This window comes from Schistocerca serialis, chromosome 7 (assembly GCF_023864345.2).
Source record: "Schistocerca serialis cubense isolate TAMUIC-IGC-003099 chromosome 7, iqSchSeri2.2, whole genome shotgun sequence".
In the NCBI taxonomy this organism is placed as follows: Eukaryota; Metazoa; Arthropoda; class Insecta; order Orthoptera; family Acrididae; genus Schistocerca; species Schistocerca serialis.
Window position 1 is genome coordinate 93,160,065 of NC_064644.1, and position 16,613 is coordinate 93,176,677.

At 39.3% G+C, this 16,613-nt stretch overlaps 1 protein-coding gene across 1 annotated transcript in view; it reads left to right on the top strand.

Moving 5' to 3' along the window:
• The window catches only part of LOC126412379 (odorant receptor coreceptor-like), a 242,640-nt gene that overhangs the window by 123,535 nt on the left and 102,492 nt on the right, over positions 1–16,613 (top strand). Inside the window, exon 3 of the mRNA XM_050081950.1 lies at positions 12,059–12,158. Within this exon, the coding sequence (XP_049937907.1) occupies positions 12,059–12,158 (100 nt within the window). The remainder of the gene's footprint in view (positions 1–12,058; positions 12,159–16,613) is intronic.

Here is a 16,613-nt window from a genome sequence, read left to right on the forward strand (position 1 = left end):
CCCAGATCCCGCGTGCAGGCTATCACGTTATTGCCACCCCTGGCTACATACAAAGAACTCTGACATTTCCTGGGTACTATAAATTACTACTGCTGACATCAACCTTCTGCCGCCACTGTGCAGGCCCCGCTGACGGACTCACTGTCCGGCAAACAGACTTCGCCTTAAGCTAGTCCGTTGGACTGAACCTATGCTAGAGGCCTTCAGAGCTCTAAAGGCAGCTTAGCTCACACTGTCATACTCGTCCACCCCGATCCATCTGCTGAGTTGTTCATCACTATGGATGCCAGTGACATCGCGGTCAGGGCAATATTACAGCAACGCAAAGGCGACATTGTTTCACCCCTTCATTTCTTCTCTATAAAACTGTCTCCAGCACAGAAGAAATATTCTGCTTTTGATAGAGAACTTCTGGCGGTCTATAAACCATCAAACACTTTCGCCCTGACATTGACAGCCATTCTTTCTTCCTCCTTACTGACCACAAACCATTGGCAAATGCATTCTGCAACCCTCCCAAGGACCCACCCTGTCAGTGTTTCTGCCACTTTGACCTGGTCTCTCAGTTTACTACAGACGTACACTACATCAAAGGCATGGAAAACATCCCCACTGAGTTCAAAAAATGGCTCTGAGGAGTATGGGATGACCCCATCCGAGGTCATCAGTCCCCTAGAACGTAGAACTACCTAAACCTAATTAACGTAAGGACATCACACACATCCACGCCCAAGGCAGGATTCGAACCTGCGACTGTAGCGATCGCGCAGTTCCAGACTCAAGCGCCTAGAACTGCTCCACTACACTATCCGGACCCACTGTTTTCTTTTCGTGAATCAATACTGTCTCACGCATCATCGATTTATCTGCCCCTGCCGCTCTCCAGATCTCTGATGAGGAATCTCAAGCTCTCCTCATGGATCCTCAGACATCGCTCGTGTTTACCAAAGCCAAGTTCCCTGGCATTTCAGACGAAATGTGGTGTGAGTCTTCTACCGGCACTCTGCAGCCGTTGCTCCCTCCCATGTTGCGCCGACAAGCCTTTGACACCTTCCATAACTTCGCCCACCCTGGCGTCCGCGACACCACATGCCTCATCACTGAGTGTTTTGTTTGGAAAAATGTTAAACAGAACTGTCAAACCTGGGCGCGCAGATGCATTTCCTGCCAACGCAACAAATTCGGATGCCACACCTCTCGCCTCCTTGGCAAGTTTGACGTTCCGCAAGGACATTTTTGTCATGTACATATCCACCTTATTGGCCCTCGCCCTCTGCCAGCATCAGAAGGCCACAGATATATCCTCTCCACAATTTACCGCATCTCTCGTTGGGTGGAAGCTGTTCCTTTACCCAACATCACAGCAGAAACTGTGGCGAAGGGATTTGTCTCATCATGGCCGCTAGGTTTGGTTGCCCGCCCACCATCACCACCGACCAGGGTCGACAGTTCGGGTCTGCACTTTTCACGATTCTATGTAACCTTTGCAGTATCAAAAAAATTCATACAACAGCCTACTACCCACAATACAACGGTTTAGTGGAACGATGGCACCACACCCTTAAAATAGCACTCAGGTGCCATGACTGCCTCTGGTCTGAGGCACTTCTTTGGGTGTTACTCGGTCTCCATTCGACCTTTAAACCTGACTTACAGGGAACCATCTCCGAATTCTTTTTCGGTGAGAACCCAGTTCTACCTGGGGAATTTATCCTGCCTTAAGCACCCAAGGATTTCCCCAATTCCCCAGACTTTATTAGTAGAATGCGCGCCCATGTTAGACATGCACGACTACACCCGTCTGTCAGTCATTCCCCCGCCGGACACTTACGTGCCAACCGCACTCAACACATGCTCCCACTTTATGCTCGGGGGCGATTCCGTTAGACAACCCCTGCAACCCCCATACCTCGGCCCCTTTGAAGTACTCCAGAGGGGCAAGACGACGTTCGACATTTGGTTAAAGATCACCCTCAGATCGATTCACTACACAGGCTCAAGCCTGCTTTCGTGGACTCCGATGCCCCTCTGCCATCCCAATCAGACCATCTGGACGAATTTTCCATTGCTGAGCCCAATAATGAGTTAGCTATTCCATGGTAGGGTCTTCTCCTTCTGATGATTCTTCACCGCAGTTTGCAGGTTTCCCAATCATTTCATCATCAACCCCATGCACAGGTTTTGATGACGTTTCATCTACTGGAGAGACTTGCTCCCCAACTTTCAACTTGCGCTGCAATGTACCACCTAACCACGTTGATGACATGTCGATTGTCACTTTCGACAACCATGTGCTCGTGCTCCTTACAGACACTGCAGACTTGACACTCAACGAGGAACTAGATTTCAAGATAGTGCATACCCTGTCCCTCCCCCAAGAGTGCAATCCATCAAGTGTTCGTGCGTTCATCTCCTCAGGTAGCTCAATCTGCATTAGGGGCACGCATGCCGTACCCCTCCCCACACGTCTACTCCCAGGCCGGACGACACATTGTCCACCCCTGCTGGCTGTCTGATTACGTTGTGGACCTGCAGCCCATCACCACGCCTTCGTACATTGCCCTGACTGAGATGGAGCTTCCAGTCGTGTGCCTGCCACATCACACTATTCACTCCAACACTGACACCCACACGACCTCTCACAGGCCGTTCAGCAGGGGGATTTGGGGGGGGGGGGGGGGGCTGTGTGTTGTCAATAGGTCACATTGACCACGTAAAGGATGATCTTTCAACTCTAGCTGCTCTGACGAGCCACCATGTTAATGTATCAGTCAGAATTTGTACCTTGTACAGTGTACACAAATATCTTTCTTTGTGCTGAAATATATGCATGTATAGACATTTATGGGAACAGTTTGTTGCATATACTGTTATCTGTTTTCCTATTTCCCATATTATGTAATATGTTTTTGTGTGTACATTGTTAAACCCAATTTCTGGCATCAATTGTGGTCATTGAATTGTCCAGTTAGCTATTGGCAATATCTCTCTCTTCAATCCAACGAGATGGTGATGTGACAAAGCAAGCTGGGATAATTTTAATTCTCCTCTTGTTTTACCAGCTGCCTCCTTAAAACGTGAATAGAATATGCATTTTCATATAAGAGAAAGGTGGACCCTCAGTTTTAAATAATATAAAACCAGATCTAATTTTGTGCTTAGTTTTAGGTATGTAAGTGATTTTCTAATTTATTTTGACTATTACCAGCTAGTATGTTTTGTAATAGGGCGAAATCAGTAAGTGTTTTGTAACTTAAATTCTATTGTTGACTTATAAACAAATATTAATTCTGTACTAATTATACACATTTGGAAGACGAAATACTAGTAATCTTAAAGTACCTATTTAGCTCTATTTGAAAACATGTTAGCAAAGCCAGACCTTAATTAATTCCCAAGTACTTTTCAGTTTCGTAAAAATTATTGTTTGTGTTTTTATATTTCTTAATTTCATGATTTAAACAAATAATTAGGCCTAACTCTTGTAGTAGAAGAAACTGTTAAAACGACATAATTTTTCGATGTATTCAGTTAATTTAACTAATTAAGTTTTAATTGTAATTTCTGTAAATTTAACTTTAAACACTGTATAGTTTCAGTACCCATTATTGTGATGATATACAAGGGCCCAATTTTTGGTCACAAGTCAGACAGTCCACCACTGAGTTTCAGACGAGGAACTTGTGTTGCTTAGAACGACAACAATGATCGACTTAACAGTGAACTAAGTGATAAACAGTTAGGCCATGTGTAAAAAGAGTGACAGTGTCTGCTCAATACATACCTGCTTATTCTTTAAAAACTGTGAATTATGTGGTTATGTTTTTATTGCTCGTAGATGTCCAACAGTAAACTATTGTAGCAGTATGTGGAGGTTCGCCTGCAAAGTATTAACTAGGCTTATGGAAAGTTTAAACAATAGTGCACTGATCATATAAATTTGTATATGGGGGTGGGGGTGGGGGGGGAGGGGGTGAGAAAAGTGAAAGTAAAAGACAGTGTAATGCAACTGTGCACCTGTCGACTACATTGTTTACAGCAGTCAGTGTCTAAATTACAACCCCTATTTCAGCAAGTACGTCTACACCAATGACAACAAATGAAGAAATAAAAGCAGGTGGAACCGCTACAAATTTATCTTTAAAACTGTTACTGCTGTCTGTCAGACATTTTATTTCATCTGGTAATTTATCGAAAAGTTTTAAAGCAGCATATTTGACACCTTTCTGTGCCAAAGATGGGTCAAATAGAGGATAGTGTAAGTCTTTCTTTCTTGCGGTATTACAATCGTGAATGTCACTGTTGTTTTTAAACTGCTCCATGTTGTTGAGTACAAATTTCATTACTGAGTAAATGTACTGTGAGTTTGTTGTAAGAATTCCTACCTTTTTTAGGAGATGCCTACAAGATGTGCGACTATGTGCCCCACACATTATTCTAACCAGTTTCGTTCGTGCATTGAATACTTTTTGCCAAAGTGTTGATTTACACCAAAAAAGGACTTGGAAGAGCAGTTGAATGGAATGGACAGTGTCTTGAAGGGAGGATATAAGATGAACATCAACAAAAGCAAAACGAGGATAATGGAATGTAGTCGAATTAAGTCGGGCGATGCTGAAGGAATTAGATTAGGAAATGAGACACTTAAAGTAGTAAAGGAGTTTTTCTATTTGGGGAGCAAAGTAACTGATGAAGGTCGAAGTAGAGAGGATATAAAATGTAGACTGGCAACAGCAAGGAAAGCGTTTCTGAAGAAGAGGAATTTGTTAACATCGAGTATAGATTTAAATGTCAGGAAGTCATTTCTGAAAGTATTTGTATGGAGTGTAGCCATGTGTGGAAGTGAAACATGGACAATACATAGTTTGGACAAGAAGAGAATAGAAGCCTTTGAAATGTGGTGCTACAGAAGAATGCTGAAGATTAGATGGTTAGATCACATAACTAATGAGGAGGTATTGAATAGGATTGGGGAGAAGAGGAGTTTGTGGCACAACTTGACTAGAAGAAGGGATCGGTTGGTAGGACATGTTCTGAGGCATCAAGGGATCACCAATTTAGTATTGGGGGGCAGCGTGGAGGGTAAAAATCATAGAGGGAGACCAAGAGATGAATACACTAAACAGATTCAGAAGGATGTAGGCTGCAGTACGTATTGGGAGATGAAGAAGCTTGCACAGGATAGAGTAGCATGGAGAGCTGCATCAAACCAGTCTCAGGACTGAAGACCACAACAACAACAACATTATTCCATGTGACTTCATAGAGTGAAAGTATTTAAAATATGTTAGCTTTTAGATTTCTATAAGTTATACTCAAAATTAGCAATTATTCCAATTGCAAAAGTTGCTGAACCTAGTCGCTTTAGGAAATCCAAAATATGAATTTTCCAATTAAGATTCTCATCTATATGTACACCCAAAAACTTAGTATGCTCTACACTGGCTACTGACTTCTGTTGGTATGTAATATATTTATTGAAGAAACTGTACTCCTTGCAGTAGAAAATTAGATGTACTGTGTTTTTTCGAAGTTCAGAGCAAGCCCATTTGCAGAAAACCAATCAATAAATTTTCCAAATGCATTATTTGTATCATTTTCTATTGGAGTTTGTTTCACTTGTATCATCAGCAAACATTGTCAGTTTAGCTTCTTGTTTCAGATAAGAAGGGAGGCCGTTCGAATGTATCAAGAACAGGAGGGGACACGTGATCAAACCCTGCCTCAGTGGAACAGCATTTTTTAAATCCAAACTGTGATTTACTAAGTATCAAATTCCTGCTGAGATGGCTAACCACTCTTCAGTACATTACTTCCTCGACAATTTTTGAAAATGATCTGAGCAAGGATACTGGCTGGCAATTATTTACACCTGTGGTGTCCCCTTTTTTGTAGAGAGGCTTGACAATGGCATATTTTAACCTGTCTGGGAAAATACTTTGAGCTACGGTTGCTTTACTGATGCGGCTCAGAACATTTGTTATAACTGCTCCACATTGTTTTAATATCTAGAGATGTCATCTACTCCAACAAAACATTTAGTTTTCAGAGATTTGATGATATTCCTTATTTTACAAGAGGTTAGATAAAAATTAATCTGACTAGGGTTTCTCAAAACTGACTCTTCCATATACTGCATGGCTTTTTCTTCTGAACTATTCTCACCAATTTTTTCACCTACACTTAAGAAATGGTTGTTAAATACATTAGCTACTTGTGTACTTTTGGTTAAGATGGTCTCATTCCTGTTAATAGTAATACTATCTACTGCAGTGGTTACTTTTCTTGTCTCTCTTCTAACAACATTCGATACTGATTTGATTTTACTGCCTGAGATGTTAATTTCATCTCTAATATACATATTTTTTGATTCTCTGACAACTTTTCTCAGGATGTTACAATATTTTTTATACTGTAAAATTACTTCTGAGTCTTTACTAATTCTTGCTGCCTCATAACAATTTTCTTTTCCTTTCTGAAGACACTTTAATACCTGTAGTGACCCAAGGTTTCTTTGAAAACTGTTTAGTGTTGCATTTAGTAATTTTTGGGGGGCAACAGTGTTCAAAATGGGATATAAATTTATCAAGAAATATATTGCATTTATCATTGTTATTTGGCTCGTTATATACATCTCCACAATTAACATTTCTTATACTTTCTCTGAAGTGCTCTACGGATACTGGGTTGACCAGCCTTACACTTTTACATAATGGTTTCTGAATTGTACACCCTGCTAAGCTTTCTATGTTAATCTGTAAGGGGAAATCAACGGGTCGGCCTGCAGTGAGCGAAGAAACGGTTGAACGCATGCGGGCAAATTTCACGCATAGCCCGCGGAAGTCGATGAATAAAGCAAGCAGGGAGCTAAACGTACCACAGCCGACGGTTTGGAAAATCTTACGGAAAAGGCTAAAGCAGAAGCCTTACTGTTTACAATTGCTACAAGCCCTGACAGCCAATGACAAAGTCAAATGCTTTGAATTTTCGGCGCGGTTGCAACAGCTCATGGAAGAGGATGCGTTCAGTGCGAAACTTGTTTTCAGTGATGAAGCAACATTTTTTCTTCATGGTGAAGTGAACAGACACAATGTGTGAATCTGGGCGGTAGAGAATCCTCACGCATTCGTGCAGCAAATTCACAATTCACCAAAAGTTAACGTGTTTTGTGCAATCTCATGGTTTAAAGTTTACGGCCCCTTTTTCTTCTGCGAAAAAAACGTTACAGGACACATGTATCTGGACATGCTGGAAAATTGGCTCATGCCACAACTGGAGACCGACAGCGCCGACTTCATCTTTCAACAGGATGGTGCTCCACCGTACTTCAATCATGATGTTTGGCATTTCTTAAACAGGAGAATGGAAAACCGATGGATCGGTTGTGGGGGGGATCATGATCAGCAATTCATGTCATGGCCTCCACGGTCTCCCGACTTAACCCCATGCGATTTCTTTCTGTGGGGTTATGTGAAAGATTCAGTGTTTAAACCTCCTCTACCAAGAAACGTGCCAGAACTGCGAGCTCGCATCAACGATGCTTTCGAACTCATTGATGGGGACATGCTGTGCCGAGTGTGGGAGGAACTTGATTATCGGCTTGATGTCTGCCGAATCACTAAAGGGGCACATATCATACATTTGTGAATGCCTAAAAAAACTTTTTGAGTTTTTGTATGTGTGTACAAAGTATTGTGAAAATATCTCAAATAATAAAGTTATTGTAGAGCTGTGAAATCGCTTCAATCATTTGTAATAACCCTGTAAGTGTTCCCTCATTGTATCTGTATGAAATAATTCTTTTCACAAGTAATAACCCTAAACTCTTTTTGTCAAATAATTTCCAGCATAGTTACAAAACTAGAAACAAAGAAAGCTTCATGCTGCCTACACACACGCTTAATCTTTTTGCACAGACTCCACTATATAAGGTAATGAAAGTATACAATAAACTGAAAGACACGAATTTTAGAAAGGTCCAAACTGAGGCAGTAAAAAGAGAATTGTACAGTACCCTGGTGCAGAAATGTTATTACTCTGTTGATGAATTTTTTTGTGATCTGACCATCTGAGTGGGATAAAAACAATAATAATAAATAATATTCAGATTTTATTGTAATTTTAAAAAAAATTGTATTCCATGTATAATTTATCATAATTTTAAGCTGACGAGTCTCCTGTACGTAAAATCAATGATTTAACTTGTACGTTATGAGACAATAAAATTCTGATTCTGATCATCTAAACACACTAACAGCTCATCTACTTTATTTTTTATTCCCCTGATATTTTGAAGTACTAAATTGATACTACCCTTAGCTTTATCCCTATTTACTATACATGAAATTTCTTTTATTCTATTTTTCTTGATTATTGTCTGGACTTTGGTTTTAACCTAAAAAAAAAAAACTGTCTGCCTGGTCCCATTAACCACAAGGACCAGGCACTATTGCGCATCTGACGCAACAGTTCCAACTTGAATGCGGCAACTCTCCAAAAGGACCATCCTGCCACTTGGAAGGCCACAATTTGACCTCTTTCAAACTGCCTCAGTTGGCTGTAGGAAGCATAGGTGCATCTCCGCAGCATGGTTGCCTGCTTTCTTCACACGTACGCACTACACTGAGCCTTCTGGTTATGAACAGTCCCTATTAGAAGGTAGACAGATGGTGCTATGATAGTTATGCCACTATGCTGTCTGTTGGCAGACAATGTTGAAACCATTATCAGTAAATCTATTATACGCCAGGTGGCATATGCTGTCATCAGATCAAAACTGACACAGTCTTTCCAGGTGTACTACTTTTTTCCAGCAGTGTATTAAACATTATGGTAATAGTTTATTGTTAATATATTGTACAGAATAACTTCCTATGAATTGCTTCTCTTTTATTAATGTATATCTTGACTCGTTCCACATCCAAAAAAGCTTCTCTTTCGTGATGCAATCGTAGGAAAATGTTAAATGACAAGTTTCTTCACCCCCTTGGATACAGTAATTTCCACAATGTGTGTGTACAATGTTCTTCAATAAAATGCTCTTATTTTTACTGAAAATGAGAGAATGTTCACAATGAGAGCTATACTACTACGTAACTTCACAATGCTAAATTATTTCTTTGTATGTTTGAGTAACACAAACTTTTAAAATTCTGGAAGCTTTTGGTTCTTTCATTTGTATAAAATTTAAAAAGAACAGGCTGTTAAAAATATCTCAAATTTTCTTTCAGCAGTGGCAGATATTCAGATGTTGTTCAGGAAAAACATTTTCCCTACCCCCAAGAGATTACTTCTCTATCACAAATTCCGTAGATTCTTTTTGGTCTAGTACAATGTTTCTGCACCATCAATCAAGCAAAATGGTATGGTGTGATTTATACTGCTGGCAAGTTGTTTCTACTCTCTACTACATCAAAATGTAGCCAAAACAGACCAACTCTCTGAAAGAGTTAATGAATTATCAACCATATCTCTCTATGAATTTGGACAGGAGACAGATGAATTTCGTAAAGTGTTTAGTACTGGGTAGTTATCTGGCTATATGTATGTGACTAACACTGCATATTTTATTTCATGCTGCAACATAATTCCATCTAAAGCCAGTGCCAGTAAAATACATTTCCTGCTGTCTAAAGGACAATGCTCACCTGTTTTGAGTACAAACTCAATCCAGTTGTGCAATATTTCACTTTCTTCCCTTTGTGTGTTCTTTGCAGTACACCATGTGAATACGAACACTGTCTACATGCTTCAGCCCCTAATGCTTTCACTTCACTAATAAAGTTCACATATCAAAATTGTTTTTAAGAATGAAAACACATATCATATTTGAGCAAATAGCCAGTACATTTGTTGCAGCACAGCTTTCTGCATGTGTATTACTAATAGATGTAACCTAGTGTAGTATTGGATCATACTTGTGCTACACAAAAAATAAAATAAAAACGATGAGTGCCGTTACATGCGTGGCTATTTAGCCAAATATGATATGAAGCTTGAGGCTTGTGATATGTCCCCGAAAATGACTGATGGTCAGAATTAGCTAAGATTATTGCCTGAGTGGACCATGTTTTTGGTCCTAAAACAGTTCCTACTGTTCTTTGACAGCAAATAGAAAGAGTTGCAGGAAGTGAAAGAAGTAAGTTGCCCGTCTCTCTCTGGAATTGCACATATGGTTTTTGTGCTTTGTACTGAGTATCTCTCAAACAAGAAGTGACACAGTGAAATAATGACTGCCAAATATTTCATAATATATCTACAGTCACTTTGTTACCTGCTAGCATTTAATAACAATGACGTAGTTGATGTGACATAAAATCATTGAATTATTTAGTTCATAGGGAGTTTTCAAGGCGTTTAGCACTTGTCCATGTCAGATGACTGACCAGTGCATGTTTGATAGTACTGTATTTGTCCACAGTGGGTGGGGAATCTACGATGGCCTTTATTACTGTGACCATTTGTTCATTGAAGGCAGAAACCACATAGTTTTACCTGATCTTGTCCAGTGGGTCTGGACTCATTGGCTCTCCAGTTGTGTGAACCACACTTATAGATTCTTCTGTCAGATTAGCAGTGAATTTGTAACGACTGGATTAATTATGGCATTTGTTGCTGGGTCAGTAGAGCTTCCTAATTTTGGAGTATGTGGGTAGTGAGTGGCAAGGATGGATTTTATATGGCACTGTTACTACAAGTAGGTGTACACAATGTATATGTTGTGAAAACTTATGTATCTCACATCATATTATTACCAGTACATGTTCCAGAGTCATCAAAATGAAACAGATTACAACACTCCCTTGCTAATCTATTTCATAATTTCAATCTGAACATAGCAAAAGAACTTTCAACCCTTCTTATAAAATGGAGACATTAATTGTTAGAGATCACAGAAATAACCATAGGCTGAAATAATGAGTGAAGATACCAGCGTTAATATTAAACATCATGTCACTACAAACTAGTCATAACATTTTTCAAGCATAAATTGTGCTGTGCACAGTATCATTGACTTTGGGTCCTCAAATAGTATGCTTATGTCATAAATGAAGATTGCCATTTTTAAACAGTCCCTTACAAGCATTAGAAGGTCATTTGTTTTGTTTTAGAACAGGATAGGATCTATTTCTAAACATTTAAACATTCCATCCATTATGTTCTCCATTATGCACAAGATGCAGCTGAACATAACATGCTTGATTTCAATGGCTGCTTCACTATCCAAGCCATTTGGATCCTCCCCTCCACCACCAGAATTTGTGAACTGCGCAGCTGACAGTTATCCTTACAACACATTCTCCACTCCTAAAATTATCCTAGTCTCAATCTTTGGTAAAATACTGACCCCACACCCTCCAGCCAACAGTTTCTACCCCCTCTGACCTATCACTTTCTCAGTATTCCTGCCTCCCACCCTTTTTGTGTGCTGCCCTCTGCCTACACACTCACCCACCTCTCTCCACTCTCCCCCCCCCCCCCCCTCCCTCCCTGCCACCACCTTTCTCCACTCTCCCCACCTCCCTGCCACATAGCCTCCCAACACTGTGCCTGTTGGCAATCTAGTCTATGCACATTGCACCAGACAGCACTCCTCTCTCCCTCCACCTATGGACTGCTATCCCTTCTCTTTCCCCACCCCCTCCAGATTGCTGATTCCATCCACGTGACAGTTGCATTTTGGTCTGAGCTGCCAGATGTGGCAGTCATGTGTGCATGAGGTGTGCTCGCTTGTGTGAATTAAAGTGTGTGTGTGTTTCTCTTTCTTTGTCTGATGAGGGATGTAGCTGAAAGCTAACATGTGTCTTTTAATTGTGCCTATCTGCAACTTAATGTGTCATGTTTATGGTAAGTAGCAATCTATCTTTTCCTTACATAGTTAATATCTGAACAAAAATAATTTTTGTATGATGTTCTGTAAAAAAAATCCTCAATGAGTGTATAAATGAATCAATGTAAATTTATGGAGAGCTGTGGGGCATTAAGTCATTCTAAAACATAACTATTTATCTGTTCAAGTTCAATTTTGTATATGACAAACATATATTTGCTATTGCAGGATGATTTCTGAAATTGAATTTATGCACTGGTCTGCATTCATGATCAATTTCTGTGTCTTACTCATCATATTCAGCTTTGCTGCATTTGAAGTAACATCTGTAAGTACAAAGATAAAAATGTGATATAAATTCACTATAAGAAATGAGTACTATATTAACTAGCTTCTAGCTACACTAATACTCAAGGTCTTCTGTCCTCCTGCCCATTCCTCTCTCTCTCTCTCTCTCTCTCTCTCTCTCTCTCTCTCTCTCTCTCTCTCTCCCCCTTCCCCCCAGCCTCATATTGTACCTCCTTCAGATTATTTCTGCCATCTATAAAACTTTTATTTAATTTTAATTTTAATTTTCACCTGTGTTACCTACATATTTTCTGTTGCTCTTATGCAGAACATAGTGCTTTGACGAAGCTCCATCAACACATTCAACTCTGCAAACGGTTTCCTCTCTTTCTTCACTTGTTCTTCCAGTGTGCTCGTCCATGATGTCCTTGGTCTTCCTCATTTCCTTTTACATTGTGTGTTCCAGCATAGAGCTCATCTCTGGATATCACATTTGACCAAAATATTTTAAGAATTTACCAAAGACATATATTGAGGAAGACTTGCACACTCTTGGTGATTGTAGAGATAACCTTCCAAGGTTCACGTCCATATAGCAGCACTGCTTTCATATTTGTTCTAAACATTCATAGTTTATTTGTTATGGAAATCTCTTTGTCCTCCATAATGGATGCCCCATTGACTTTTTGAATTCTTGCTCTGACACTGGCAGCTGCTCCTCTGCCTTCAGTAACTTCGATACCTGGGCAGTTCTCCTGCGCAATACTTACTACTAGTGTCCTCTGTAACCTTTTCCTATTTTTTTTCTTCTTCTTTGATGAAAGGAACAGCCAATTCTGAGAAAAAGCGTTTCTCTCATCTTATTTGTGTGTGTGTTTACTCCCATCCAGTAATTAACAGTTTTTTATCTGCTTACATTTCATTGTTAAATTATTCAGATTTTTGAACATTCCTAACACCATTATCCTATGAACTTTGTTTCTAACACCGTAACACATTTCGTGATGCTTTCTGCATAGTGTGAAAATACATGGTCAAATTTGGCTCACTTTTTGCCTGAGGAGACAATCACACACCACCATGATATACGTCTGAAATTCTGTCAGCATTGTTCACCTGCTACCTGAAATTTTGCCTATTATAGGGCTGTAGAGTTTTATCTTAAATAGTGATTGTCCATACACGTTACTTTAAACCAGTGTTCATTAGCTTGAAATGCTAGAGCAGATTACTATTTACATTTACTCTTCACGTTGTGAGTGAGTAGCTGCAACAATAAGTCCTGAAAGAGTGTGCTAAACAAGAGAGTTATAGCCTAAACCAATGCACTATAACTTAAAATTAGAAATGAAATGGACGTGCAGAAACTATTCAATATCTGGCCTATCTCGTACTGAACAAGAGGCAAATTATGGTAAATGAACACAAATTTCTTTGCATTAACAGGTAATAAGTGATTTTGCTTGTCTTTGTAAATTAAGCCAGCTTCAGAGAAAAGTTTGTCACTACATACACCGCTGCAGGGTGCTGAAAGATAAATTCTGGCAAACTTTATCAAGTTCAAGTACTATGTCACATTTCGGACAGCCAGATACTGCAGTTGATTTGAACAGTCCTTGTATAAAGGTCAATTTTGCTTGCAGTCATGTTTTTTCCCTGACCATCACACTGTCTATAATTAATTTCAGTTGCCACCTCATTCCTGCAATTCCAAAATTTGTCATCTGATGCTGATATCTTGCACAAACTGATGCTCTGGTAAATTTAGCTCCTTTTGAATCACCATGAGGTTTTCTTGAGTTAAGCTCAAATGATTATAGTACATCAAGAGCACAGCCAATTAGAAATATCCCTAGTCAGCCGTGGTCACCAGACAACTATTGGTCATTCCCGCTTCTTCAGGCTGGATGTTCAATGGCTCAATTGCAATTCTCTTAATCAAATGGATGAAATATTTAGCAGAATCATACTTAGCCACTCAAACACCTTTCGCCATGTTAGTGCCACTGGCATGAATGTGTCAATGTATTTTGCTTTCGTCTATATATAAATGATCTGCAAGAGTATTAAGCTAACTTGCTATGATTCTTCTGCTGTCAGAACCTATAAAATGCTTCAGAAAACAACCAGTGAATTGTAAAACTCAGGAGCCAGACATTTTTATGCAAATAGCTCCATATACCACAAGTTACAGAGACCATGAGAGCACCTAAAATACTTATTTTGATTTTTTCATGAATTCTGTTGCAGATGTCAGGAACAATTTTTTGAAGACTCTATGAAAAGCTTGGGATTTTATAGCACAGTAAAACTTGTTGTAGGAGTATTGTAATACAAGTCCTTTCTATGACTGATAATGACTCATTGTCTAGAGAACAATTTTTGCCATTGAAAAAGATAATTTTTTGGATTTTGATGTTTTACAGCCCTAAACAGTTTACTTTCAAAAGATTCTGCCTAGTCAGTTGGTTTTCTGTCAGATGAACTTGTACCAGGGATGCCTAAAAGATGGTCCATTCGGGGAAGTGACTGTACTTCTATTAACTGCTTGGAATTTATCTGGACTTTTGTTACAACAGTTCAAAACAAAAGAATAAAAGACAAGCTAATGCTACTGTACAAACTCACTACAACAAACAAACAGAAAACTTAGAGGAAAGTGTCTTAAACTAGACTCCTCATGTAAAATGGATCATCCAGTCTCTTGGCTCTCCATTCTCCTCAGGTTTAATGGGAATGAGTTTGAATTGTAGTTCAAGCTTGCACTCTTTAGCAGAGTGCCTAAGTTGCTCATTGCACTTCTTACTTACCAGTTTGGCATTACATATGTTGAGAATGGAACAAGTTTTTACATTTGGATTTAAAGTTAATATTTATGACGAAACTGTTTCATTTAGATGTTTAGTTAAAAATTTATTAAGTTAACAAAATGAAGGCAACAGTTCCATAAACTTGAGCCCCTCTGGTTGCTTAAACCGGACCCCTGACTATGCACATTGCCTTTCTTGATGTCCTCTGCTTGTCTTATCTACAAGGAAACCAAATGCTTTGAGCAACATTCAAGTGTTTTGCAAACAATCTCTTTCACACACAAACTACAATTCCTCAGCATACCAGCAATAAATCCAAACTTGCTGCCATTTTACATATGTTGAGAATGGAACAAGTTTTTACATTTGGATTTAAAGTTAATATTTATGACGAAACTGTTTCATTTAGATGTTTAGTTAAAAATTTATTAAGTTAACAAAATGAAGGCAACAGTTCCATAAACTTGAGCCCCTCTGGTTGCTTAAACCGGACCCCTGACTATGCACATTGCCTTTCTTGATGTCCTCTGCTTGTCTTATCTACAAGGAAACCAAATGCTTTGAGCAACATTCAAGTGTTTTGCAAACAATCTCTTTCACACACAAACTACAATTCCTCAGCATACCAGCAATAAATCCAAACTTGCTGCCATTTTTGCTCACAGCTCAGTCTATGTAATTCTTCTGTTTCATAGTCTGATGCACTGTTTCTCCAGAATTTATGTATGGCAATGCTGCTCCTGTTTTGACTTCCTAATTGTCCAGTCAGACACAGCTCTTTATGTTAAACAAAATGTATATTTTTATCTCAATTAAGAAATAAGTACCTATTTTTTGTACCAGGTATATACTTAATTCAGACTCAACTGGATATTGCTACAATTTTGTTTGGTAGCACTAATTCACAAATATCTGGGTCGTACTGAAGAAGTATGAGATTAATTAATACAATCAGAACTTGCAAAAATTCATAAACAAATTAATACTAGTGGCTGTTATCTTGACTTCCATACCTAGTCAGAAAGTTTTATCCTATATTTTAGGTTCTTAGACAAAAGTAGTTATAGTTTGACCCCACTACCATATACTCTATGAATCACTGTGTGTGTGTGTGTGTGTGTGTGTGTGTGTGTGTGTGTGTGTGATGTTCTTCATATCTTGCTTCATTTAAAATATTCAATATCTCTATGGTGACAGAATAAATTACTCAGTTGGACATAGTGTGATCAATTTTATAACCACACTCTTTTTTTTAAAAAATTAAGTTTATTACACTCCTGGAAATTGAAATAAGAACACCGTGAATTCATTGTCCCAGGAAGGGGAAACTTTATTGACACATTCCTGGGGTCAGATACATCACATGATCACACTGACAGAACCACAGGCACATAGACACAGGCAACAGAGCATGCACAATGTCGGCATTAGTACAGTGTATATCCACCTTTCGCAGCAATGCAGGCTGCTATTCTCCCATGGAGACGATCGTAGAGATGTGGAACGGCTTGCCATGCCATTTCCACCTGGCGCCTCAGTTGGACCAGCGTTCGTGCTGGACGTGCAGACCGCGTGAGACGACGCTTCATCCAGTCCCAAACATGCTCAATGGGGGACAGATCCGGAGATCTTGCTGGCCAGGGTAGTTGACTTACACCTTCTAGAGCACGTTGGGTGGCACGGGA